This window comes from Orbicella franksi, chromosome 8, assembly GCF_964199315.1.
Source record: "Orbicella franksi chromosome 8, jaOrbFran1.1, whole genome shotgun sequence".
NCBI classification, from domain to species: Eukaryota; Metazoa; Cnidaria; class Anthozoa; order Scleractinia; family Merulinidae; genus Orbicella; species Orbicella franksi.
This window is the reverse complement of record NC_138152.1, coordinates 24,117,226-24,142,885: the sequence shown is the minus strand read 5'-3', so window position 1 is coordinate 24,142,885 and position 25,660 is coordinate 24,117,226. Positions and strand designations below refer to the sequence as shown.

Genomic DNA, 25,660 nt, shown 5'->3' with positions numbered 1-25,660 from the left:
GGACAGAGGAAAGTGACTGTTGCAGAGAGGTGGCCGTTATGGGGAAGTATGGGTGTAATATGGCACCTATTTTTCTACGGCGGTGCAACAATTTTTTCCGGAAAGAAAATGCTTATTTTTAGCATGTAAATACGTAAACAAACAAAATACATCTATCAACAGCAACATAGACTAGTGACGGGCTGTAGAAAGGTGGCCTTTAGTGGAGGTTCGACTGTAGTTACTAGTAGCAACCAAGATCTCTAAGGCAAAGGAGGAAGGGCCGAGAAAGAAAATGAGGGAGACGGACAATAGAAATTAGTGCCTGTCTTCGGGCCATTAAATGTAGAGACGAGGTTAAAAGACGCGAAGGCAAAGATGGCATGTCGTTTCGCGTTGTGAGTATTTTACAACGAGAAATCGCTTTATGTGTGATGACAGAGTTCAGTATGCCTTGACTGGACTTTCAGTCTGTAAGATTTGATAGAAAGCTCTCTCAGTTATTATAATTTTTTTTTTTTTTGGCTTGTTTATTTTTTTTTGTTGAAGAGCATCTCTCGGCTTACCCACGCAAGCATAACAGTTTACTATTACCATGAATATAGTATTACTTGATTTTATTTTCATTGACAGTTTACATATTTTAAAACATTCTTATTAGATTATTGGGCTCTTTCTTAATGACGATGGACAGACAGACAGACAGACAAGAGAGATTTAGACACAAAGCTAAGCTAAACTACTACAACTACCTAAAACTAAAACAAAGTGGGTTTTTCCTGTACATGACAGACAGACAGAAAAGAGATTTAGGCACAAGGCTAAATATACTTCAATGACAAAACCATAAAAAGTGGACTATTCAACTTGAAGTTGTTTTGGAAATTACCAGAGGACTAACAAAGACATTCCTGCAGTTAATTTTAATTATTTCTTCTTCATCACTGTCTCCAGTTTGTCCAGCAGAGATGGTGGCACAATAATCTGACTGAAAAATGCACTGGGCTCATCAGCCGGGGGATCTTGTCTTCCTTCCAGGGGAGTCTCCATGATTAACTAACAGGAAAACAAAATAAGGAAATATTGACAGTAACGTACATAATAAGCATAATTGTGGGTAAACAATACACGTCGTTTTGATGTAATTATCTATTGTTATTAATAGATTAATAATTATAACTTATTTATTAATAATTATTCACTAATGATATGTTACAAAAAATTATGCTAATCCATTAATTAAATCATTATTATTAGTTTGGAAATAATTCATAATGATTTATAATGTAGAAGAAAGGAAACCATAGCCGTAACAATGATGAACTCAGTGCTTTCAATACTCCCACCACCACGACTACCCTTCCAGCATTGCAAGAAGTGAGAATGAGAACAAAAGACTCAAGGAAATAACGTGGTATTCGGTGATATGCTGTTCATGTTTAACATGGTTTAGCTATGTATTTTCTGCGGGACAGTTTTTGTTTGTCTGCAGTCTCCTTATCACGACAACGACATTATATTTTGGATTTTGCTTTTTGTTCGGGGTCACACGTTTTGCATGTGACATTGACCAATCCGCAAACATTTAGATTTGAGTTTCATCTGAGGTCATTACCACGTGCATTTGATAGGCAATCAGTACACATCACAAGCCTGTTGTTCTATTTTTTGCTGCTACACTGTGCCGATGAAACCCAACCAGGTCGAAAAAGCTGTACCACGGTTGCAATTTTTGGCCTTCAATTTGGACTCTATCATGTCGTTGTCCCGTTAACCTTTCTCCGTAGTAATCAGCCTTGCTTCATTATTATGTTTCTATTTTTGGCTGATTAGATCTTTCACAGATCCTACGTCTACCAGCAGCATTTTCGTTTGCGGTCCCTTGCATCACTGAATTCTTTAAGTAAAGGTAAAGATAATTACCTGTCTGGCTTCCGCCCTTGTCATATCTCCCCGCATCAACAGCAAAGCCAGAGCGTGATCCGATTTGAAGTCTGGGTACTTGTTAGCAATTCCCTGAGGATATGTGACAATTCGGGCATTACTTACACGAAGCCTCCTTCAAACTTTTCAGACAGGCACAATCATAGGCACGGTCATACATACACTTTAAAATAATGTACCGTCATGTACGTGTGTTACTAAGAAAATACGCCACCTCACTATTTCTAAAATAAACTGTCACGTCTTCTAAACAAGCTCACGCGAAGGCAAGTGAAGTTTTGAAAGCTGAAATGAATTAAAACGAAAAAGCAAACAAAACCGGAAACAAAAACATACATAACATTCAAGGGCGCTCAACATGCAAAACAAAAGGCGGAAAGAGAACATTTTTTTGGTCACGGTTAGTTCATTTCTCATTTCGCAGAAGCTCATCTGTGACTAACCTCCCACGCAAACGCTCTTTGGGCCCGTAACACAATCTCCCTGGCCATGAACTACGTTCATACGGGAGAAAGATTGCGGGATGAGCCCAAAAAGCGTCTGCCAAGGAAGCTAATCTGTGACAAGTTTCGCTACTTACAGAGACTTCAAGCGCCATCATGGATGTGTCACGGAGTTTGATGACCTCTGCAAGTGTGGGCAACACTGAACATTGAGTTTCAGGTTCTAAGCTCGCTTTTGCTAATTTTTTAAAGAGTTTCTCGATCTTTTTGGATTCCTCCGTGATCTTCTTGGCAGCATCTCTTCTTCCCTCGTAATCCTTGAACGCTATTCGTCTGGCAAGGAAAACAGAAAAAAAAAAAATCATATAAGTTAACCAGCTATGGAACGTCCAGGCAAGCCATGCTAATGTTTCCAGAAAATAAAATTTCATTCATTTGGGAAATGAGTTCTTTTCTTATGAAAACATTTCACACAAGGCCGCCGTGAAAACGCTCTATAAAGACCGTTTGTGTTCAGCTACAAATATGTAAAATTACTCATTGACAAACGGCTTACATGTGGCATCAATAATTGTAAGAGAAAACGTCCAAATCAACTTCTTCCGTGTGTGCATGTGTATGATATTTTGAACATTCTAGTTTTCGCTGTGTTGATGTTCTTGTTGTTGTCTTTTTTCTCTTTTTATTTGCTTCACAGTCTCGAAAGATTATCCCAGCGACCAAAAAAGCTCTGTTCAAGCAATAACTATAGGCCCGTATAGTTCTCACGAACAATGAAAAATAACCGCAATTAGTAGAATTCTACTAGTGTACTAAATGCAAATGTTGTAATCTGATTGCCTGAGCTACTGCACACTATCAGCCATTAGTGTGCAGTAGCTTGGTGTGGTCCACAAAATTGCAACGTTTTCTCGTTTCTCCGAAGTTTTGAAAGAACATTAGAAACAAATGGATAATCAAATTCCTGCAAATAATAAAAGGAGGGCATCAACGGTTTCTTAAATTAAAAATGCTCGAAATTTTTTGAAAGAAACTGATAAGCTCACGTACACAACTGCAACTGTCAAATTCACAATTCAGTCCGCGCGAATTCTCAAAAGTGTGAAGTTAAATACTAAGATCAGAAATAATTGTAATCGTTATTTGAAGTAAATTTCAGTTACAATTCTGCGAAAACAATTAGATTATTCGCTCTCGATTTCTACGAGGCGACAGTTGATTCGGCCTTCCGCCTCATCAACTATCACCTCATAGAAATCTCGAGCTCATAATCTAATCGTTAAATAAGGTCTATCAAAAATCACATGAAGAAAAACATCATTGAAAATTGAGAACATACTTGTTCAACATAGCCCGGACATATTCCAAAAGTACTTTCTTTAAAGCTTGTTCCATGAGGAAATCAAAAAACCTGAAAGACAACAACGAACAAAATGAAAACTTTGTACTAGTTGACTTAACAATTATTACAATTCTTTGGTGAGCTCTTGAAAAGGCACACAAATCAGTTTCTACCTATACTGAAATTAAGGTTTGAGCTGGAGGGCTAAATTAGCCAGTTGATTTTCTTGTTAGCTCCCTTCGCAACTTAAACCAAATTACAAACAGAACCGGCTTTGAAAACGAGGGATTTGTTCTCGTTTCGAAAATAAACAGGTAAAAGTTAGTTCAAATCCTGTAGATAAAAGCAGCCTGACTGCTCACGAGCAACGGTGCTAAAAACAGGTTTTTGTAGCAAAGAGCATTACTAACAGCTTCCCCTTATCTTGAGCGGAGATCACCCACGCCCAAGTGTCAAGCAGAGTGAGGTCTGGGAACGAGATTTATTATAGACTCTCGCTGGATGGGATGGTAGTGGAGAAAGGCGTTGTGTGAGAGAAGTGCCTTAGACAAAGCCAGAAAACAATGAAACCAAACGAAAATTGGGTTGGGACTTCTCGATCTATTATCCAACCCACAAATTCTCAAACCATCTGCATTGTAGAAAGCCTACGAGCAAGCGATCCTATCCAAGATAATTTGCCCCCAGTCCACATTGTAGAGAACGAGAAGTAGCTCTTTTCCTTCGTCAAGCGAGAAGTGCCAAACAAAGACAAACAATAAAAGAAAGGAAAATGGTAGCAAGTCTCATCCTCCAGTGTCAGCACATATATTGCTCCCTTGCGATTTCTTTTTCACTTCTCACTCGATGAAATACCGGAAAGAACGGTGGAATATAATAATCGTAGTTTACTCGGTACTGCGTAAAATGATCTTCACAAACAAAACAACACATATATAGTTCTACCTGTCTTTCATGTGCAGAAAATCACTGTAATAATCCTCTACCGTCACAATGATTGTGTCCACTGCCTCGGGACTTGGAACCCTAACAACGAAATGAAGAGTTTTGTGAGGTTGTGTTACTTGTACGAAAACCGGTGCAAGAATATGTACATAGGTTATAACAACAAACTTGAAGATGGGGAGGTAATTTTAAAAGGATGCTGGATAAGGAAGGCTGACTTTTTGAGCGCTAAAGCGCAGATGTACTGAGCATTATTTTTCGTGCTACCTTCATAGTAATTTGACTACATTGCAAGTTGCACCAAAACGTGAGTAGTATCAGGATAAAGCACTCTGAAATGAAAATGTCTGTACAGCAAAACTATATCAGGATTGGCCTAGGCGGTGTTACACTGAGAAATGTGTCAAGCAACTTGTGTTGCAAAGGTGTAAATTCATTGCGTGACATGTTGCACAAAGACTGCATTGTCTAGTGCCACAGCCAAAACGGTTTCATGCTGCCTGTTACGAAATTTCGTTCTGAGATTTGCTGTCCCGTTTAAACAACATGCTTGTATATAGGTAGATTTTCTGCCCAACTACAAAGCCACTCGGCTCATATTTGTGACTAGCCTCTAGTTCTTCAACCACAATCTTGGGCTCGTCACGCAATCCTCTCCGACAAGGCTTACGGCCGGTGAACGGAAGTGGCTACGCAGTTAAGACAACGTTCGTAACAGAGTAAATATTGCGTGACCAGATTGTGTGACCTATTAAGTGACCAGATTGCATGACCAGCCCTAGAGATAGCTTATCACAGGCGTTGAAATAAAACGAACAAACACTAGAAATTATTTTAAAATAAAATACACTGTCTAGAAAAACAGCTTACCAAGCGGGAGTCATGATTTGGCTAAAGTATGGCTCCAGATCCATAAAAACTTCTTCCAAGAGGTATCCAGCACTAAAAGGCAAAAGCAGCTTTGCTGATGAGAAGTCGACGGAACAAACACCACCCATGGCAAATTCTGGTCTACGAGTCAGGCGTGAGCCCGCAGCTTTCGTCCCGAGGTTACTAAGATACTGATTGTGTCATGAGCGATATCTTTCAGAGTTCTCTGACCTATCAATTTATCATAGAGTTTGGCTGAGATCAAACTTAAAATATATCCTGCTTAGCCTAGCCTCATCGCTAAGAATAAAGCACTGCCACACGATAAATCTTTCAGTACATCAAAATGCAAATTTCGACCAACCTCTCTTGTCCTATCTTTTCAAAGCAGTCGACAACACTCTTAAATGACCGCTGTTTATCTTCACCAAAAGCAGCTCGACCCAGTTCAGCCAACAGTCTCTCCTACAGAATACAAACACCAATGTCAAGTTGGTAAGGGACTGTCTTCAAATTTACCTGGCTCATTCAGTCAACTTAAGAGAAGTGATGACGTCTTCCACGCGTGACACGCGGAGTCTATTGGAGGCTCCTCCCTCCCCACAAGAAGCCCCCCCCCCCCACCCCGAAGGGTGGGAGAGGAGGGAGGCGCGAAGGGGCTTGAGTCGAAGGCGAGAGGTAACTGACCTGGCCCAAAAACACAACATATTGACCCCGACAAAAGCTTGACTACCAGGCTTACTATTAGGCTGCCGCGTTAGTGATCAGAAAACCGCTTTAAGTAAACCTCTTTTCATTGTAAAAAAAAAAAAAAAAAAATGCAATCACTTGTGCGATACATGTACCTTGAGTTGCTCTGTAAAGTCCATACATGCCTTGCAGTTGTTAACAATTGCCACCTAACAAAGAGGACGAGAAGTGAGCATTAAATGGGCTCAAAACCTGGGTTTTTTTTGTAGGAATTTCAAGACACTTCACTAAAGAATCGCTGATTCTTATTGTTCAATCGCAAACGGCACAATCACTCCGACAGGCGCACCAGATGCAACTTGCACCATCTCCCTAGCTGCTTGATAGAAATTACCAGCTGTAATCTACCGCGGGTAAGAAGTACGAGCGGAGTGCAAAGTCCCATGACCCACTTTACCGATTGTATGACAGAGAAGAGGGATTGAGCCTAGCAAAACCTACCATGTATTCCACAAATCTGAACGGCTGCATTCTGTCCTCGAAGTGTTTGCTTTTATAACCTCTGATGGCACCTAAACAAATAAAATAATCATCTTGTAACTTATCTGGTTTTGAATTGTCAACTTAATCAGTAGAGACAACGTATTGTCTTCACAGGTAAGCGCCCAACACAGCCTTGAATAACATTAAGTTACTTGGAAAATTGTTTCTCTTTGTTGTCATCGCTGTCGAAAGAGTACTAACCTGCGTAGAGACTGAGAACAGCACGGATGAAAAGAGGGATACTGGGAGAGAGAAAACCTCCCTCCCCTTCTTTGTTGCGTTCCCCCTTCCCCGTTTACGCCTCTGTTATTCGATACACTGTCACCTAGCACAAGATATCCCTCTGAACGAGATTCACAGTGAGTGCAACAAGTTCCACGACAAAAATAACACGAGCTCAGCAATTGCTTGTGTAAGTAGCTAGCAGGATTAGGCACGCGAGTGCTTTGTTCTGTTTGTTTCAGGGTGGAACCGCTAATGAAAGTCACGAGGCCGCGAGGAGAGTGTTAAAAAATTGTGGAAACCACCTTTAAGTACCTTTGTCTTTTAATTCATGAACTACGATTTGAAGTATCTACTATTCGCTAAATGAAGAGATGACTTTACCCCTCCCCTCCCCCCCCCAAAAAAAAAAACAACAACAACAACAACAACAACAACAATGCAGAGGAAAGACGCTAATTTTGGAATAGCGCAATAGCACCACAGCATAAATTTTGCGACAAATTTGTCCGTTGTTACTGTTCATAAACTTACTTCTATACTCTCTTTGGAATCCCTGCATGGATTCAAGGCAAATATCCAGAATCTGTTTAGCAGGCAAACACAAACGGTGAGATTATCGTGAGACGGAGAAAAGCGCACAATACTGTGAGTTTGATTACCTATACAGTGCGTTTGCCCTTCGGCTACTTCTAAACACAACTTAAAATTAATGCTAACATTTATGTGTGTGGAAATAGCATTAAAAGTAAAGGATCATATCATTCATGTCGAAGTCTACTTGCAAACAACATAACAGCAGGTAACAGGTTACAAGATATTTTGTATCATTTTTTTAGCGACGTTGAAAACTTCCTTTTAAAATTTCGAAAGCTCGCACTACTCGTGTACTTGGATGGAATAATTGAATGAGGGTAGTTTAGGATGAATTACGTTAAGAATGACGGCCTTGAGAAACGAATAAATTGTGCTTCAGTCACAAAGTAAGTAAAATCATTGAAGACTTCTCTATATCAGATTTACGACAAAGGTAGGCAGAAGCAAGATGTACTTGAGCTTCAAGCTAAGCTTTAAAGCTTACCTGTAGTTTGATTTCTTCTCCAGCCTTGGCAGCAACTTGAAGCTGAGAGAAATGAAAACAACAAAGTCATTTGACATCGATGAAGAAAACAGAAAACGTTCAAACAAGCGAGGAGGCATTAACATCTATAATTTACTCGTTTTCAATGATTCTACACGTGTGTTTGATCTACTAATGACTCAAGACTACGAAGACAAGCTGGTTGTATCAAAAATGATAGTTCAGGCAAGCTTGCATTTCAAGACACGCACTATCATGTGAGCTTTAGATGAATGTACAATGTATTACATGGTTCTCGCTAAATGCAATCTTACTGCGCAATCTGGTATATCTGCAACCATCTCATAGGCAGAATATCATTTCAAGATTAAGCTTTTAACACAGTATATCTTTGTTTGTCAAGAGAAACGTACGGAACATCATATCTTACATTCTGATCGGTCATTTTAAAGAGGAAGACAGGAAGTGAGGTATTGTAGAAGCCTTCCATGTCTGTTTCCGGCGGAGCTTCGCTGTTCCAGTCCTGAGAAAAATAAAATAACAAAAACAACGCAATGGGTTACAAACTACATAATTATGGATAGTTAGAGAGACACTTTGACATTGTATAGTGAGTATGAGAGATGGAATGAATAAAACGAAGCAGGTGCTTGAGTAAAGGAAACACAAACAATACAGAATTAGCAAATCAGCTGCCAAGCCGTCACTTCATCAGGGCAGAGTCTATCTCCAGTAGGCATAAATCTACTGTCGTTCTAACACAAATGCCGTTCTCTGATTGGCTACTAGCTATCTATTCTGTTCCACGTAGTGAGTAACCTAGCAGTGTGCGATTGTTAACAAAATGGCGGCCACTTCGTTTTCTTTTCGAAGCAGCCATGGGGAGAATTGTTGTTTTAAGTTTTAAATGACTTGTAGATTTATACTAGTTAAGAACAATTAGATTATTGCGCTCTCGATTCCTATGCGTGATAGTTGACTAGAGCTACACCTTTGTCGACTTCTTGCGATAGAAATTTCGAGTTTCCAAATAAATGTAATTGTTAATAGCAAATAAACCGCATGACAGAAATGGCGAGTTTCTGCTAAAACTGTTGTCGCCGGATGCATTTTGTGAAATCCTCTACTTTGAAACCAAAAGTTAAACCACAGTTCAAAAAGACATCAGTTCTGTTTCATCCATGGACTATTTGAGGACTTTTCTAGGACAACTCTACCACCTGTGGATGGCCTACTGGGCTCTTTACTAACCGCCGTCTTGGCCGTGATGCTAAGAGAAGATCGCGTAAGGGTTTGCACGTACTCTCACCTTTAAATCTGTTTCTGCTATCTTACTCATCCACTCCATCATGTTGTTTTTAGTGGTTGTTAGGTAACTGCCAACAAAACAAAGGAGTATTCCTTGAGGACGGCGTCATACAGGGATCAGAACCAAACTGTACTAAGTTCTATTCCTTTAAAAATGCACCTTATGTCTCTTATGTCAGTTGGTTAAAGTACATGTAGACTTCTCGCTAACTCAATGCCAGAGGATTTCTCAGTGATAAGAGCCGGTCTCCAGTTTGGAATGGTGTATCACAAAACCATATTCGTTTTTCAACCTTGGGCTGGTTCAACAAACTACTTTGATTATTATTTGATTAATTCTGTACATCACAAAAGCAAATAACATAGAATACTGACAAAACTACCCAAAACATTAAGTAGCATTTTAAAGAACACTCAATGGTTACCTTTTTGCAAACAGACGAATGCCATTGAAGAATCCACGCAATCTATTTACAACTTATTTTGTTTCAATCTGTTTGTTTGTGTGTTTTTATTGCTGTTGTTGTTATTATTTATTTTAGGAGAGGGGGGTCAAACTGGCTGCACTGTAGTATATCGTGTCTTATAATCCATCAAATATTTTCGCTCGCGCGCGATTGGTCTAAACGCGTCACGTGACTGAATATTCCCCAGCTGAAACTGGGGAATATCCGAGAATATTCCCCAATTTTCAAAACTGTGCGCGTTGCGAAAAAGATTTGAAGAATAATAAACGCAATGGCCTCCATTTGGGGCGAAAATATGCGCGGATATTTGTCCTTGGACATTACCTGTTCCTCGAAGCTCACAAATTTCCTCGAGCTACGCTCTCGGAAAACTGTTCGCTTCTGGGAGCAGACAATGTCCACGGACAAATATCCGAGCATATTTTCTCGCCACCTGGAGGCTATTGTTTATATAGTTACTTAAGAACTACCATCCACATCACATGAAAAAGCTCCAAACATGATTATCATAACTTGACTAGTGTTGCAACTTCTGACCTCCTTGTTTGTAAACTGGCACCCTATCAGCTAAGCTCACCAGTTAAGTCAGGTGATCTATGTATTAAGCTAAAGAAGTAACTACATCAAAAGGTATGATTACGTGTCTAGTAACTCCTGTTCAACTTTGGTTGACAGTAGAGGACCCAGGAATCCCACATCGATCTGAAGGTCGGGATGCATCATAAGATCTGTACCCCTGATGGACAAAACAAAGCAAAGGCAGTTTAATGGGGAAGCAGCTTCTGCTTGGGTTGTATGCTAATGAGACACAATGTGAGTTCAATGACATCAGCAGAGATCATCCGACTGCTTTCAGACTACTTTCAGAACTGGAGCTTCGTCGTGGTTTTTGCATCTTCAAAAGCTTAGCCTAAATTTCTCAAGTTCGTCGTTTGTAATCCGTGTTAATCTTCTCCATCCTCAACCATTCTTGTTCCTTTACGGTTTATTATTACCTCTTTGATGTTTTTCTATCTTAGTAAACAATTATTTTCAGTTTTCCTTCAATTTAAAGGCAAGTTTGTACCTGGACAAAATAACTCAAAATACCGTGACTGAGTTGAAATGAATGGTTCATGTAAATCAAGAGAACACTGCTCACAATCGATATACATAATCATATTGAAAGAGATGCGGCAAATCTAGTAACCATACTATTCAATCTAATAAAAGTTTCTTTCATCAGTTTGTGTTGCACTGGTCAGTTGCCACTCACTTGTACTCCCTGATCCACGTCAACAGACTGATACACTCATTGGAATCAAGTCTCTCTTCAAGAACAAATTTCTCCAGCTACAATTTAGAACAAAACACAAAAAGCTTGTATGTGCGCAAAAAGAGTAAACATACCTAGTAATTTATATGGTACTCAACTTTTAAGCATGTGTTTACCAAGAATGGAGCCAGCTCAGTTTTGAAGGGCTATCATTAATTATCATAATAAATATTGCTCTCCTTCTTTTTCAAAAGTTTGTGGACCCTGCCGGAAACTCTGTCCATAACTTGCATAAAAGAACTTGACCATCGATTCTTCAATACTTCAGTTATCTCTCAGTTACAAAATGCACTACACCAGCTGTGATTGGTCAATTTAGCGAGCCGTATTCTACTGTACGGCCCACTAAAATGTAAAGCTGTTTTTGTTGCCAAAATGTTTCGTAATTTATAGCCAAGTGTTCTTAACTTTTATTGTAAGTATGCATTAAAATGTGCTAACGACTTAACAACAATTTCAAATTGACTCCTTTTGCTTTCGATGTGTGTCAGAAATTTGAAGCCGTTCCGCCTGAATAGAAATCGACAGACATGTGCACAGAAGAGATAATTATAATAAATATCTTACTAACCTCGTCTTCTTGGTCCGTACTGTAAGTTACAGATCCTCGTTTTTTCTCGGTGCGTAACTTGATTACAGTTACGGACCGAGAACTCGGTTAACAAGACGTACAAACAAAAACAGTACTTCTTACCATAACTGATAAAGCCTTGTGGTACATCTTGACGTAGCGATCAAATATGTCGTAATTTGGAGGAAAACAAGCCTGGCACAGGTTCTAGAATGACAAAAGGATTTAAAACACAGTGATCTGTATGTAGCTGTCAATGTTTAGCTTTTCATGATCCCAAAGATAGTCACCATGCAAATAATATTATTATTTAGTGATACCTTGACAACAATCAAGTCATCGAGAACCAACAGTCTTGTACGTTCAAGATGTTTCACCAGCCACATTTTGTCATCGAGTCTGTTCTGTAGTTCCATGTCAAGACTCTCAAACCTGAAAATCAACGCACAAAATATAACAATTCCTTAAGAAATAGAAAACATGTACCCTGTTTCTATCGAGTGGTTAAAAACTTTGAGATGTTTGGAAAATTATAGTCAGACACTGTCTTGATTGTCTGATAGATCTCAATCGAAACTACAACTCAAGAGAAAAAAGAAGAAACAAAATCAGAAAATATTTATGTTAACTGAGTTGTCCAAATACCGTTACAGTATTAGGGTCTAGGAAGTTTGAAGAACTTTCATGAACTTCATATTACCTGTTACTGACTGACTCCTCAAGAACTTTGAATGTCCTTTCTTTCCACTTCTTGGGTCGCCCTGGAACAGAAAATCCCATGCTTTCCTCTTTTTCCTGTGCCCTTTTGTCAGCTCTGCAACAGCACAATCAGGAGACAGTTTAAAAGGTGTGCCAAAACGAACTTGCCTTCACTATCATGCGTAAATGTTACACCTAACAATTTCACTTAACCATCGTGTCCTTTTTTGTTAGCAAGGAAATATATAGACAAGAAAAGTATAATCCAAATTGGCAAAAGGAGCCGCTTACAATAAGGGTGTTCATGGACTAATAGTCAGTGTATTGTACAGTTTGATCATGAGACACTTGAGCAAGACACCCTTAATAATCACATGACTACATATTATATAGAGTTTAAGTCACACTTTCGTAAACCATGGAAACTGTGGAGCCCATCCTGGTTGCCACATAAATTGACGTGATTTGAAATACTGCTACATCCGACCTTATCTACTCCACGACTCCATGGGACACTAGTCCAGTAATTGCAGTTTACATGACTTGTGCTTCCTGGAATTCTTATCCCTTAACAGCTGACCGGTAGTGGTATTTATTTTATATGTACTCATCTGTGTTTCATAATTTATCAGTGCATTAACCTTCAGGTTATTGTTTGAACTCCCACAGTGTACAGTACATGTAACCATTTGCAAGTAAAATGTTTATATAAAACTGACAGTTACTGGCAACTGATATTTCAAATTTTCAATTGTGATCCAATATGGCGCAATGTCGCTGTGTATAATACAATTTGTACAACTGGTACCTTTAAATACCTTACTAGTTTTAAAATAACCTACAGAAACAAAATAGTAAATAAATATGGTTGTAAATAATAGCTTAAAACAAGAAATTAACTAAAGTAAACATCTTTCCAAACACACCTGGTCTCCCTTTCAACTATTCTGAGAGCCGTCACCAGCTGGGCGGGGTCGCTACGCACTGTACTGAGCACTCGCCCTAACACCACCCAACACTGTTTACCAAGGGAGTCCTGTAGGACAAAGAATCTGTTAAGGCAGAGAAGTGACCACTCTACAATGATCACGTATATAAATTGAAACATTTGTTTTTAATACACTGCACAGAGTACACTCGTCTGCAGTTCAAGCTACATGTCAATATTTTAAATATCAAAGATTGTAACATACCTGGTCACAAATTAAAATTTAATGTCCCAGCCAAAACAAATACAAAGAAGTAAGAGTACAAAGTAACATAATCATGTACTTGTATAAAAAATTATAGTTATACTTGAAAAAAAAATTCCCGCCAAGTAGTTTGTTAATTACAATAAACTGAGTAATTAACATTAATTTTATCATAATGATTATTATTTATTGAGATGTCAGTAACTCACTGATAATTTCTTGACTGGCTCGAAGTATTGGTACAATGGCTAGAAAAGAGAAAAACAGTTCTATTAATAAACAAATTTTTTTATTTATTTAGTAAGTATTTTGAATGTAGATCATGCCTCGGTTTTTCAACAGGCGGATAACACTATCCACTGGATAAATCACTATCCAGTGGTTAGTGCAGTTTGTGTAATACTTATCTGCTGGATAGCAATTCATCCAGTGGATAATGTTATCCAGCCATCAGACAACCAGAGACAAAGCTCAATAATAATTTGAACTTGATAGATCTGTGATGAGACAAATGATAAACTACGTAACTGTTTTGTCCAGTTTGGGGCCTTCCTCTTCCCGTGCCATCTTGTGAACTTCAAACAGTAGTTCATCTCTAGTAGCCTCCAAGTCTGATAAACTATATTTTCACAAAGCTCAAGATTAATAGTTTTAACTAGTTCAGCCTGGCTGAAAATAATAAATTATCATGTTTTTCTTGAAAGGACATACTGGGGTATGTTGAAGAAACTCTCCACTTTGTTGGATGAAAGTGATCAGCATGTACGTTATATCATGTAAAATTATTACCTTGAGCTTTACTTTGGACTTAAGTAATACGACAAGTAATTTGTAATATTGTGGCAACTCAGAAGTACAAATATGTTATAATATTCCAAGCTTAAGGAAGGAGTTTTCAGCGACTTTAAGTGACACACTAACCAACAGAATCAGTTACATGGTGTAAGACTCCACTTTGTTCTTAGACATTTTGTTATTTGCCACTTTAATTTGTTATTCGACTCTTTCTCATTAGACTGAGCTCTGCTCTTAACGCTGTTTGCTATTACTTATTTTTTTTAAAAGCACTCTGTGAATGGTCAAATTTAGCAGACCATATCAGTGCCAAAAATATTTTTTCTTCTCTTCTTGGCCTCACTTTTCCATTTGAAGTATTTTACATGTAGTTTGCACACTTCGTGACCTGGACCATAACTCGAAGAGGAACTTATTAAATCTCAGTTGATAAAAGTCAGTTAGTACAAGGTACTGCTGGCAAGAGAGAAACAAAAGACATCTCTCCTTGCACTGAGACAAGTTTTAATAATAACTTAAAAATCCAATGTATGACTCAGTAACCATTTTGTTCCCTTTACCCTACACAACTGTACTCATGTATATCTTTAAGTGACAACATCCTACTTTCCCCATACTATAAATTATTTTAGGGCAAGGTTTTCCTTACCATTTGTGAGCAAGGAGAAGTTTCCCTTCATTGATCAATGCTTCTGTTTTCTTCACACTTTCAGGAACCGTGAAGATGAGGTTTAGATGTTCAAAAGCTTTTGATAACTGCAACATAAAATATATGCACAAAATAATAATAAATAATTGAAGGGGTGAGTGCAAAACCATGCTAAGTGACGATTTGGGTGAAAAAAAAATTTTTCGCAAAAGGGCTTGAATTCTTGCATGTGGTCTTCAATGTAATAGAAAAACATGGTCCTGTATTTTTGTCGCTGGTTTTTGCTTCGTTTATAAAGACGCCGCTAGGAAAACCGAGTGGTTTTTCTGCATACGCAACATCTCGAAAACGAAGCAAAGCTTAGCGGAAAAACTACGGGACATTGTTAAACATACTTAAACAAAACTGCATGCGAAATTTGAAGCGTTTTCGACAAAGTTCACTTTTGATTAAAATACCTAGCGCCCTTTTCCTGCCGAGGTCTTCAAATAAACGAAGCCGGGCCTTTGTTATGATAAACAGAGCCGATCCTTTGTTATAATAGCCAAGCCCAGCCTTTGTTATAAGTCGAAGTCTCGCCTCGGTTTATCATAACAAAGGATCGGCCCGCCGCGTCCACAAGGACTTTGATTTCGCTTAGAAAGCAGCAAAATGTCAATTTCACGCAACGTATAAGCTCAAAAATGTTGATTTTAGGTCAAAAAAGGTTTAAATGTTGATTTCACGTTAACGCATGACAGCAAGGAGGTTGATTTCTCTAAGAAATGAGCAAAATGTCAATTTCACGCAACGCATAAGCTCAATGATGTTGATTTCAGGTCTAAATAGGTTAAAATGTTGATTTGACGTTAACGCGTGACAGCAAGGAGGTTGATTTCTCTTAGAAACCAACGAAATGTCAATTTCACGCAGCACATAAGCTCGATGATGCTGATTTCAGGTCTAAATAGGTTAAAATGTTGATTTGACGTTAACGCGTGACAGCAAGGAGGTTGATTTCACGTAGAAACCAACAAAATGTCAATTTCATGCAGCGCATAAGCTCAATGATGTTAATTTCAGGTCTAAATAGGTTAAAATGTTGATTTCATGTTAACGCTTGACGGCAAGGATGCTAGTTTCACTTAGAAAACAGCAAAATGGTAATTTCACGCAACTTATAAGCTCAATGATGTTGATTTCACGTGAAAACACGCTATAAATAGGGCTGACAGATTAACAGATCAACCCTTCTCCGCAACATACGAGTCTCCATACATCTGCATGTCCGCTGATCCCAGAAGCTCAAAACACTACAAATCATGCCAATTTGAAATAAAATCAACGCAACCTGGATCGCAGATCTATGTTACAATCGATCGCTACTTGTTGGCCATTCTTATGTTTAAACAATCTAGTTACCAGTTCGAGAAACGTCCACAGAATGCGATCGTAATGCATGCCGGGAAGGGTCTTTACACCCCGTGCACAGGAAAACATGGCGGTCAATACAAGACAAATTTTATAAGTCTAAAACCAGTTCTCGCTTTCCAAACTTTGACGCTAGCAACGCTTGGCAAATGGGCCACAACTCATCAGAGGGTATTTTTCTTGGGCAAGAACTGCTCTTGGACTTTGCTGCCTGGCTCAAACGCCGATAACACGATTACGGTATATCAGCTGCCTTCGAAGTTTCAGAACACATTTTGATTCTTTAAAACGTGCTGATGACTTACGGGTTTATCGAGACTTTATGATGCCTCTCAACCACCAGGCAGACATACAAGGTACTTTAAAACAATGCTTAAGATATTAGTTGACAGAGCTCTAATGCGGCACATCTCTTTTTTGTTCGATGAATTTCGTTTGACTCTCGATCGATTCACATGTTGTGCTCACATCACAATACCCGACATAAACAATCTGTTCCCAGATTTCCGTTCTATATATGCTGTGAGATTTGATTTTGACTTCATACACTATAAACAGTCTGCCTGTTTGCTGTTCAACAAATAAACTCCTAAAGACATGGCTAGGAAAAGCCAAGTATTTTTGCATATGTTATAACTCAAAAACGAAGCAAAAACCAGCGACAAAAATACAGGGCCGCGTTTTTCTATTACATTGAAGACCACATGCAAAAATTCAAGCCCTTTCGCGAAATTTTTTTTTTTCACCCAAATCATCACTTAGCATGGTTTTGCACTCACCCCTTCAATAAAGCTCTCTGCATGCATTGCAGGCCTATAATGAGGGACCATAAGGCTCTCTGCACGCATTGCAGGCCTATGATGAGGGAGCATAATAAAGCTCTCTGCATGCATTGCAGGCCTATGATGAGGGACCATAAGGCTCTCTGCACACATTGCAGGCCTATAATGAGGGAGCATAATAAAGCTCTCTGCACACATTGCAGGCCTATGATGAGGGACCATAAGGCTCTCTGCACGCATTGCAGGCCAATGATGAGGGAGCATAATAAAGCTCTCTGCACACATTGCAGGCCTATGATGAGGGACAATAAGGCTCTCTGCACGCATTGCAGGCCTATGATGAGGGAGCATAATATAATTATAAATTTATCAATATAAAAATTACATGTAAATCAATTCAAATTTCTGTTTACTTGTTCTTTTCAACTCACATTTATAAAATTTCAATTAGAAAGATGCTCATATACAAGTAAGTCACATAAAAGTCAGTATAGTAACACTGGTATAATTTCTGATTTTCAAATAGCTCAAAATTACTGCTGGCGTTCAAATAATCTGTAAAGCCATCTATCTATCCATCTATCTATCCAACTTTCCAAGATACATTGTATAACAACTAGTGCAGTGCATAGTGCTAATGTTACTTGAAAACAAATTTTATCATCTATATAATGGTGAACATAATATTAGGTAAATTATGGTCCTGATTTGGAAAAGGCAGCCTTGCCGAGTGGTCAGGGTGCCAGAATTGGAGGGTTCAAGTCCCGTTCTAACCACCACTAACTGTAGCTAGAGTTCTTTTTATGGTAAACTTAAGTTCACTTCCTATGCCGCAACTGTATGTTTGTAACCACTGATCAGAACTGGTTCACCTCCAGCCAGTTTGGATGTTTAATCTTGTTATGTTACAACTGTACATTTCATTATACAGTAATTATTTGACTCTCAATTTTTAATGCTTGGCCCCATTAGTATTTAATTTTTGTTTTTAATTCTTTAATTATAAATAAATATTACAATAATTATTATTATTCTCATTGTGGCCATGTAACATACCTGGCTTTGGTTACCTTGACAAGCTCTGACCTCTTGTAATTTGTCTGCCAAATATTTCACATTCTTGCACATTGAGTCAACCTCGTACATGCTTAAAACAATGTAATACAATCATGGTCGTCAAAAACCAATTTAATAGCAGAAAAAATTGTGATCACTATTAGTACATGTAGCATGCAGTGACTGATAAATAACTAAGAAAACTAAGCACGGCATTCTCTTCAGTACAAGTAATTAATAAGAAGTAAACATTAAAATGGTTCAGTGGGGCATACAAAAAAAAAGCTTTCAAATTAACTTAACTTTATATAGTTCTATTTTAAAGGGAGGGTTTTGCAGTTTGGCACATGTTTGTATTATTGTTAGCCAGGGCATGGTTTTTGGCACAGGCCCAGTTTTTCATTACAAGTATGAACCAATCATAAGCTACCGGTAGTTACCTAATTTCCCAGGCAAATAGCCATAATATCACCAACCATAGAAAACAAATTGTATGAGTCAACACTAAATTCAGCGGTCAACAGCATTGGTAAAATCCACTGAAATCTTCTGAGAATTTTGATCTTAAAAAAATTAAGCGATAACATTGATAAGAAGCGAACAAGAGTATTCTGATGTAGAGACATGCACCCAATCATGAAACCCTCCTTTTAAACTAAATATATGTTTTCACCAATGAATATAGTCAAAACTTGTACAGCTAATCTTGATGGTTTAAGAATAATGTATTTAAAAAAACATCCTCCTGTGATTTTTATGTTATTTTTAATATTTCAAGACGGAATGAAATTTATTTATTTTAACATCAAATTTACACTTGAAGGTTGTAATGAATTTTCCAGGTATTCTTTGTTCTTAAACCTTTGGACTGGTCAGTTATTATCCAGTGGCTTGGTTCAATGTGGTTACACGGCACCAACAGAATTAGAGAGTCCCAGAAGGGTGATAAACTTGTATATTATTATACAAGTACAAAGCGTAAGTTCTACATATGATGTTATAAAAGCAATAGCCTCCATTTGGCACGAGAACGATTATGCTTGGATATTTGTCGGCGGACATTATCTGTTCTAAGAAGCGCACAGTTTTCCAAGACAGGGCTCGAAATTGCGACTCACTGGTCGCCAAATTTGCGACCAGAAATTGAGCATTGGCGACTAAATTTTCAGAACTGGTCGCCAGCTGGCGACTCGCGTTTTGTCCGATAACTAAAGAAAACCACGACACAACTTTTGTTTTTAAATCTTTATATTAGGAAGTCAATTGGATATGGTAGCTAGTATACAACTCACCTTTCCGTTCCCAGTAAAATAATGTCTGAATATTACAAGATAATCGAAAAAATTGAATGTATTTCGACACGTCGACACTGCGTTCACGGCACGCCATATTGTTTCAGCGGCGTCTTCCGAAACTGCGATCGCAGGTGCACTTCAACACCATGTGCTTTTCATTTGCCGCGAAAATGGCGGCAGACACCAATCAGTTGAAGGAATTACGTGAGTTTTTACGTGCGGGGAATGAAGATTCAGCTGAAAGGTTAATCCAAACTTTGAATCCTTCGAGGAAAGCAAGTCCAAAAAAAACACGTAACGGCATTTCGAAGAAGTAGCAAAGGGAAAATACGCAAGGACCCGTGTTTGTCTCACAATGAAAACCAGGGACTTAAAACGTTTTATGCTTCGCTTCATTTAAAAATAAAATGACTATGGAGACAACCGTCACCTTCAGACCAGAGATATATCACCTGAGAACAACGGTAGCTTTATAACTAAGTGTTACTGATGTTGTTTCTAATTGTTTTCACTCTTCAATTGTGCCTTTTCTTGCATGCAAAGTAACGTATAAAATTGTGTTCTTGTGTAAGTTATTTATAAAATAAGTTGGCGACCAAAATTTACGATCTGGCGACCAAAATTTTTCTGTTAGTCGCCAGCTGGCTCTCGCACGAAAAAGTTAATTTCGAGCCCTGCAAGAGTGTTGCTTGAGGAAAACTGTGAGCTTTAAGGAACAGATAATGTCCAAGGACAATTATCGGAGCATATTCTCATGCTAAATGGAGGCTATTGTGTTTATTATCCTTCAAACATTTTTTCACAACATAGGCAGTTTTGAAAATTGTGAAAATTTAAATCCTTGCATATTCCCCAGTTTTGGTTGGGGAATATTCAGTCACATGACACGTTTCGACGAAACACGTGTGAGCGAAAATGTTTGATGGATTATAAGGTTTCATATTACCCAATACAATTTAGCATTTTCTTTTGTTTCATATACATTATGATATGTTATATGTACCACACATCAAAACAAAAGAAAATACCAAGTTGCATGTGTACACCAAGGGTAAAACTGAACCACAATGCATGTATGTCTGGCTAATGTACACATCAAATAATAATGACTGCTAATTTGTTACCTTTGTTTAATCTCTTTGATTTCCTGAAGGCCACTAGAAGAGAAAAATGAAAACAAACAAATAAATATTAAATAAATATTAATTCTAATAAATAGATAAAAAAGATATAAATGATATCATGATGTACAGAAAAAGCTTTTAAATTTAATATAATGATTCACGCAATAAGTTGACAGTGAGTATCCAACTGAATAAGTAACTGACCAAGGTTACATTCTGATAATACCCTTTACTCAAAATTACTCAGTTGTGATTGGCTAAGAGCAACTTGCAGTTCAAGTATACATAATACAAGCAAAAAAGTGTAACACCATGGCAAATTACAACAAAGAGTACTACCACTCATCCAAGATGTTTCAAAGGTGATCCAAGTTCACCTGACAGCTGAAGATACCTCAGAAGGTTTCCAAACACTTTCGAAAATTGCCTGAACCCTTCCAAAGGCTCACAAATGTTACCCGTCGAGCACCTCTGACAGTCATGAACCTTTTCAAAGATTTCCTACTGAGTCACGAAGATCATCTGACAACTGTTGGAGATCACCCGAAGATTGGTGAAGACTTTTGCAGCATTGTCAGGATATCACATAATTTTATAATAATAATAACAATAACAAAAACAACAGCAACAACAACAACAACAATAACAATAGTAATAATAATAATTTATAATTATTTTATTCTAAAACTTTACTTAAGTGTCGAACCATGTAGCCTGGGAGAAAGCAATACTAATAAGGGGGCACAGACTAACACAAAATAAACATAGGCACGCAAGGCGTGCAAGAGTTATTTTTTTTGTGAACTATAAGTCTCGGAGATAGGCACATTCATGGAACTGTTTACAGTAATGATTTGGTTGATTTGACAAGTTTTTTTGGTTGCAATGTACAGCAAGAAAGAAACTGGGAGTTTATGATGTACATAAGGTGTTACATCGATAATGGTAAGATAACTAAATAGTAAGCCATAAAATGTTTGACTGAACAAACTACAGTAATCTGACACGTCTCCAGATTAATGTAGAGACCATCTTATTTTCTAACAGGCAATTTTATTCGTTCTTTGATACAACCCACACTGTGATTGGTCTGACACGCGCACATGCATAACTCCCTCACTCACCGATCACGTAGCCCTTCCCCCCCGGGGGGGGGGGAACTCCCTTATATGGGCTATATAGGTCTGTGCGGCCCCGAAGGGTATGGTTTTTCAGCCGTTTTGGTCATAAATAGGGTATCGATTTTAGCTGATTTTGGCCATTTTGGTCATAAATAGGGTACGGTTTTTGCACTCTAGCCTTGATATGGGTATGCTTTAAGAAGAAGCCACTTTTTCATCATTATCGAAAAGAAAATCAACAAAAGCCCTTCACAAATTTATACGTTTACGGTAATTTAACATTGGTTTGAACTAGGGAGCTAATTATAACGCAGTTCTGAAACAGGGTTTTGATTTGAGGGTCAGGTCGTAAATAGGGTTTCGAATTTTTGGTCAGGTCATAAATAGGGTAAGGAATATCGCAGATTTTGGTCATAAATAGGGTAAGGGTTTTGGGAAGCGGGCCGCACACCCCCGACCAATTTTTCTGGGAGTACCCCCTCGGGAGCCCTTCCAGCCCCCAAGAGGAATTTTTGCTCAAAAATACTCAAGTTAAGAGAACTTTTCGCATTTTATACGAGTAGTAAGTTTACTCTTTTTACACAACACAACGCAACACTACTTCACCGAAAATTTAAAGAAAGAGAAAAAGACCTCTCTGACACGTTGAAAGTCTGATTTAATTAAATTGCACTTTAACTTGGTGCCACACAGTCTTCAAAGAACATTTGAACAGTTTTCATACTTTTTACCTTTAAAAATATCGGACTGAAAAGAATGTCATAAAATGCTCATCAAATAAAAATATTAAACTGCTACTGCAGAGACGTAAAAACACTCTAGAAAGGAAAGCTTCTTTTTTGTTTAATATCCTGGGAACAATAGCCGATAACTTGTAAGCTCTAATTGAATTTACTCCCATATGAAAAACAAAAGTGTCGAGTTACCATTTGTAACTAAAAATAGCAAACATCTCGTGGGAACAAGTGGCGACGATTCATCAGCTCTAATTGAATTTACTACCTTGTGAAAAACAAGAGTGTCAAATTACCCATTGTAACTAAAAAATAAAAATATCTCGTCATATTTGCATGCAATAAGAACAAAACAATCGTTACCTGCACTTACTATTGTAAACGTTAGAGCTGCTTCAAATCTAAATAGTCTCGTCCCCTCTAAAACATGTCCTAAGAACTAAAAGCGACGATTCGTGACCTCTAATTGAATTAACTCCTTGTGAAAAACAAAAGTATCAAGTTCCCTTTGTAATTAAAAATAAAAATATCTCGTGCCATTTGCCTACTACTCATGAACTGCTTCAAAACTCAAGACTCATCTCGTTCATAACTAGCCACCATTTCACTGAAAATTATGCACTCTAAAACAGCCCAATGTACGTATGTAACCGTCACACTCTCCTCCAAACCGGACTAAAAATCACAAACCGACAACATACACGTCACTCTTTATTTTTCAATTACCAAAGTCCTTGTGTTTATACTTACCTTGTGTTTCTCACGTACCATTTACCTTTACAACAAGAAATTTGATTGGCTGTTCATAGTAGATCCAATCTGATTGGTGTGACATACATACATCTCTCACTCACTCACTCACTCACTCACTCACTCACTCACTCACTCACTCACTCACCCATTGACCCGTCCATAACATACCCGACGCGCCGACTAAGAGGTATTTTTTTTACAAAAAAATAACTCAACAAATTGAGAAGACTAAAATATCTACACTAAGATATGAATAATACAAAATGCAGTCTAGCATGTTTTAACCAATACAATTTAGCATTTACAATTTAGGGTGCATTCCTTTGGGGTGATCTGGATCAGGATCAGCGATCCAAGATCTGTCTGGATCATGGTGCATCGAAGGAACTGATGAATCCATGACCCAAGTGGATTCATCGGTTCCTTTGATGCACCATGATCCAGACAGATCTTGGATCACTGATCCTGATCCAGATCACCCCAAAGGAATACACACTTAGATTCCGGCCTTAGAGACTAATTTTCAATATGATTATTCTTATGCAACTTGGAATAAACAAGCACTAGTTGCAAAATTATCCAAAGACTACAACTATCACACATAGAAATCGAGAGCGAATAATCTAATTGTTTTCATATAAATCTACTAGTCGTTCAAAACTTAATCCTCTTCATAGACACTTCAAAAACCCAAAGAATCCACCATCACTTTGATAACAACTGCACACTGCTAGCTAGGCTACTTACTATCTACAACAGAATAGAAAGTGAGTTACGTAGCCAATCAGAAAACGGCATTCATGATCGAGCGCTAGTAGGTTTATACTAAATAGATATACTGTATATCTTTAGTTGACAGTTAGTACAGTTCACGTGTCTCACCTAACGAGCTGATGAAGTCCTGTCCTCACACCATCTAGTTGGGACTGAACAGCAGTCTTTAGCCTTGCTTCAGCTGATGCCTGTAATCAACAATACAGTATCACTGTCTGCTGTTCATTATTTACTTCTTTCTATCAATAGCGCAAAGTGGATTTAGCTTTTTAGTTTAGACTTAAAAGTAATATCAATAACACAGTATTGCTCAAAAGTACATGTACTACTACAGCATAGCCAACAGGAAACACAACAGAGAGAATGCCTAAGTTAGTTCCCATCCATACTACACCAGCCTGTTCCAGTAACACTCTAGCCTGCAACTCAGGTGCATTTTGGCCATGCAAGTGCACATCTTCGTATTAAGCCGCCATCTTGGATTTGGTACCAGTGGAGGGTTGGAACAAGAGAAAATTTGCCAAGGGAGTAGCCGTAAGGTTAAAAAATGGGCGAGGGGGAGAGAGGGCAGGGGAAGGACAGGACACAGTGCAATGGCCCTGGACATGGAGTCCAGCGAGCTAACCAATAAGCCGCCACACCTCTACATTTGATTAAGTACTCATAGAAATTGAGGCAGACTTAGAACTAACTTTATTCCTCATGTATCTTCGTCTCCATTGCTCCACTTTATCCAGACTGTCAGGATGCTGAGAAAGTCAACAGTACATTTATTTAGCCATGATGACACCACTCCTCAGCATTATCTTTCCTATCATTTCAGTGAGCTGTAAACTTAAGCGGGGTGGAGCTGTTTGCAGGAGCCCATTAAACGGATTTACAGTGTACAAAACCCAGTATACCTACCAGCTGATAGTTTTAGTACAAACAAAATGAATGAGAATCCAAGAATTTTCATTGTGTCAAGTTATTCTTCGGTAAGAACTATACAGTGTACATCCTGACCATACGGTACAGCTGTACATGTATTGATGACAAAGGATGGTCATTCTTATTTCCAGCTACACATGCTGGCTGTGACTGCCACAATCCATCAGCTGCACCTTTCAATAACATGTAAACTCTGCTCAATCAGTGTTTTCGTGTTTCGCTGCAATCAGTTTCATACACTAATTAGTCGACCTCTCAGGAAATTGTGGGTTCAAAAAGTTCACCTACGTGAGTTGTAATTGGTAGATTTGATCCAATTTGTATGTTTCTTCTTTTTCGAAGTTCTTGGTTGTCATTGTAATTATGACTGACTGCAGCCAAAAAGGCATGTACTGTAGCATGTAGAAGATCGACTGTCACAGCTCTGTAGAATCTTTTCACTTACCTGAAGCATATTCGCCACAGTCTTTGCAGCATTTTCATGAGCCTCTGCCTTCCACTTCTGAATATCGATGGACATACTTGGCTTTACAAACCCTCGTTGGTATTAAACTTTAAAAGATCTAAACAGAACAGAGGCGGAAACTAGCCGCCATGATTTATTTTGGTTTGAACATGAGGCTTG

The 25,660-nt window shown here is 38.3% G+C and overlaps 1 protein-coding gene across 1 annotated transcript; it reads right to left on the bottom strand.

The window, feature by feature from the left end:
* Nucleotides 1-579: 579 nt before the first annotated feature.
* On the bottom strand, nucleotides 580-25,637 carry LOC145494629 (exocyst complex component 3-like). Its single transcript, XM_081474163.1, has 27 exons — nucleotides 25,481-25,637; nucleotides 24,798-24,854; nucleotides 24,214-24,293; nucleotides 20,724-20,756; nucleotides 18,305-18,395; nucleotides 15,057-15,163; nucleotides 14,141-14,231; nucleotides 13,822-13,860; nucleotides 13,346-13,455; nucleotides 12,421-12,534; nucleotides 12,041-12,152; nucleotides 11,844-11,927; nucleotides 11,090-11,166; nucleotides 10,475-10,570; nucleotides 9,369-9,435; nucleotides 8,490-8,582; nucleotides 8,060-8,101; nucleotides 7,513-7,564; nucleotides 6,715-6,785; nucleotides 6,369-6,422; nucleotides 5,888-5,988; nucleotides 5,524-5,595; nucleotides 4,654-4,734; nucleotides 3,706-3,777; nucleotides 2,504-2,699; nucleotides 1,903-1,995; nucleotides 580-1,035 (listed from the first exon to the last, which is right to left on the bottom strand). The coding sequence occupies exons 1-27, from the start codon at nucleotides 25,553-25,555 to the stop codon at nucleotides 907-909; spliced, it is 2,289 nt and encodes a 762-aa protein (XP_081330289.1). The 5' UTR covers nucleotides 25,556-25,637; the 3' UTR covers nucleotides 580-906.
* Between the last annotated feature and the right edge of the window lie 23 nt (nucleotides 25,638-25,660).

Excerpts from the sequence above, each read along its gene's own strand:
- LOC145494629 (XM_081474163.1), bottom strand. The coding sequence starts at position 25,555 with ATGTCCATCGATATTCAGAAGTGGAAGGCAGAGGCTCATGAAAATGCT. Across the intron at positions 9,436-10,474 it reads GAACAGGAGTTACTAGACAC|TTACCTAACAACCACTAAAA; the intron begins GTAATCATACCT and ends TTTTGTTGGCAG. Across the intron at positions 1,996-2,503 it reads TGATGGCGCTTGAAGTCTCT|GGAATTGCTAACAAGTACCC; the intron begins GTAAGTAGCGAA and ends ACATATCCTCAG.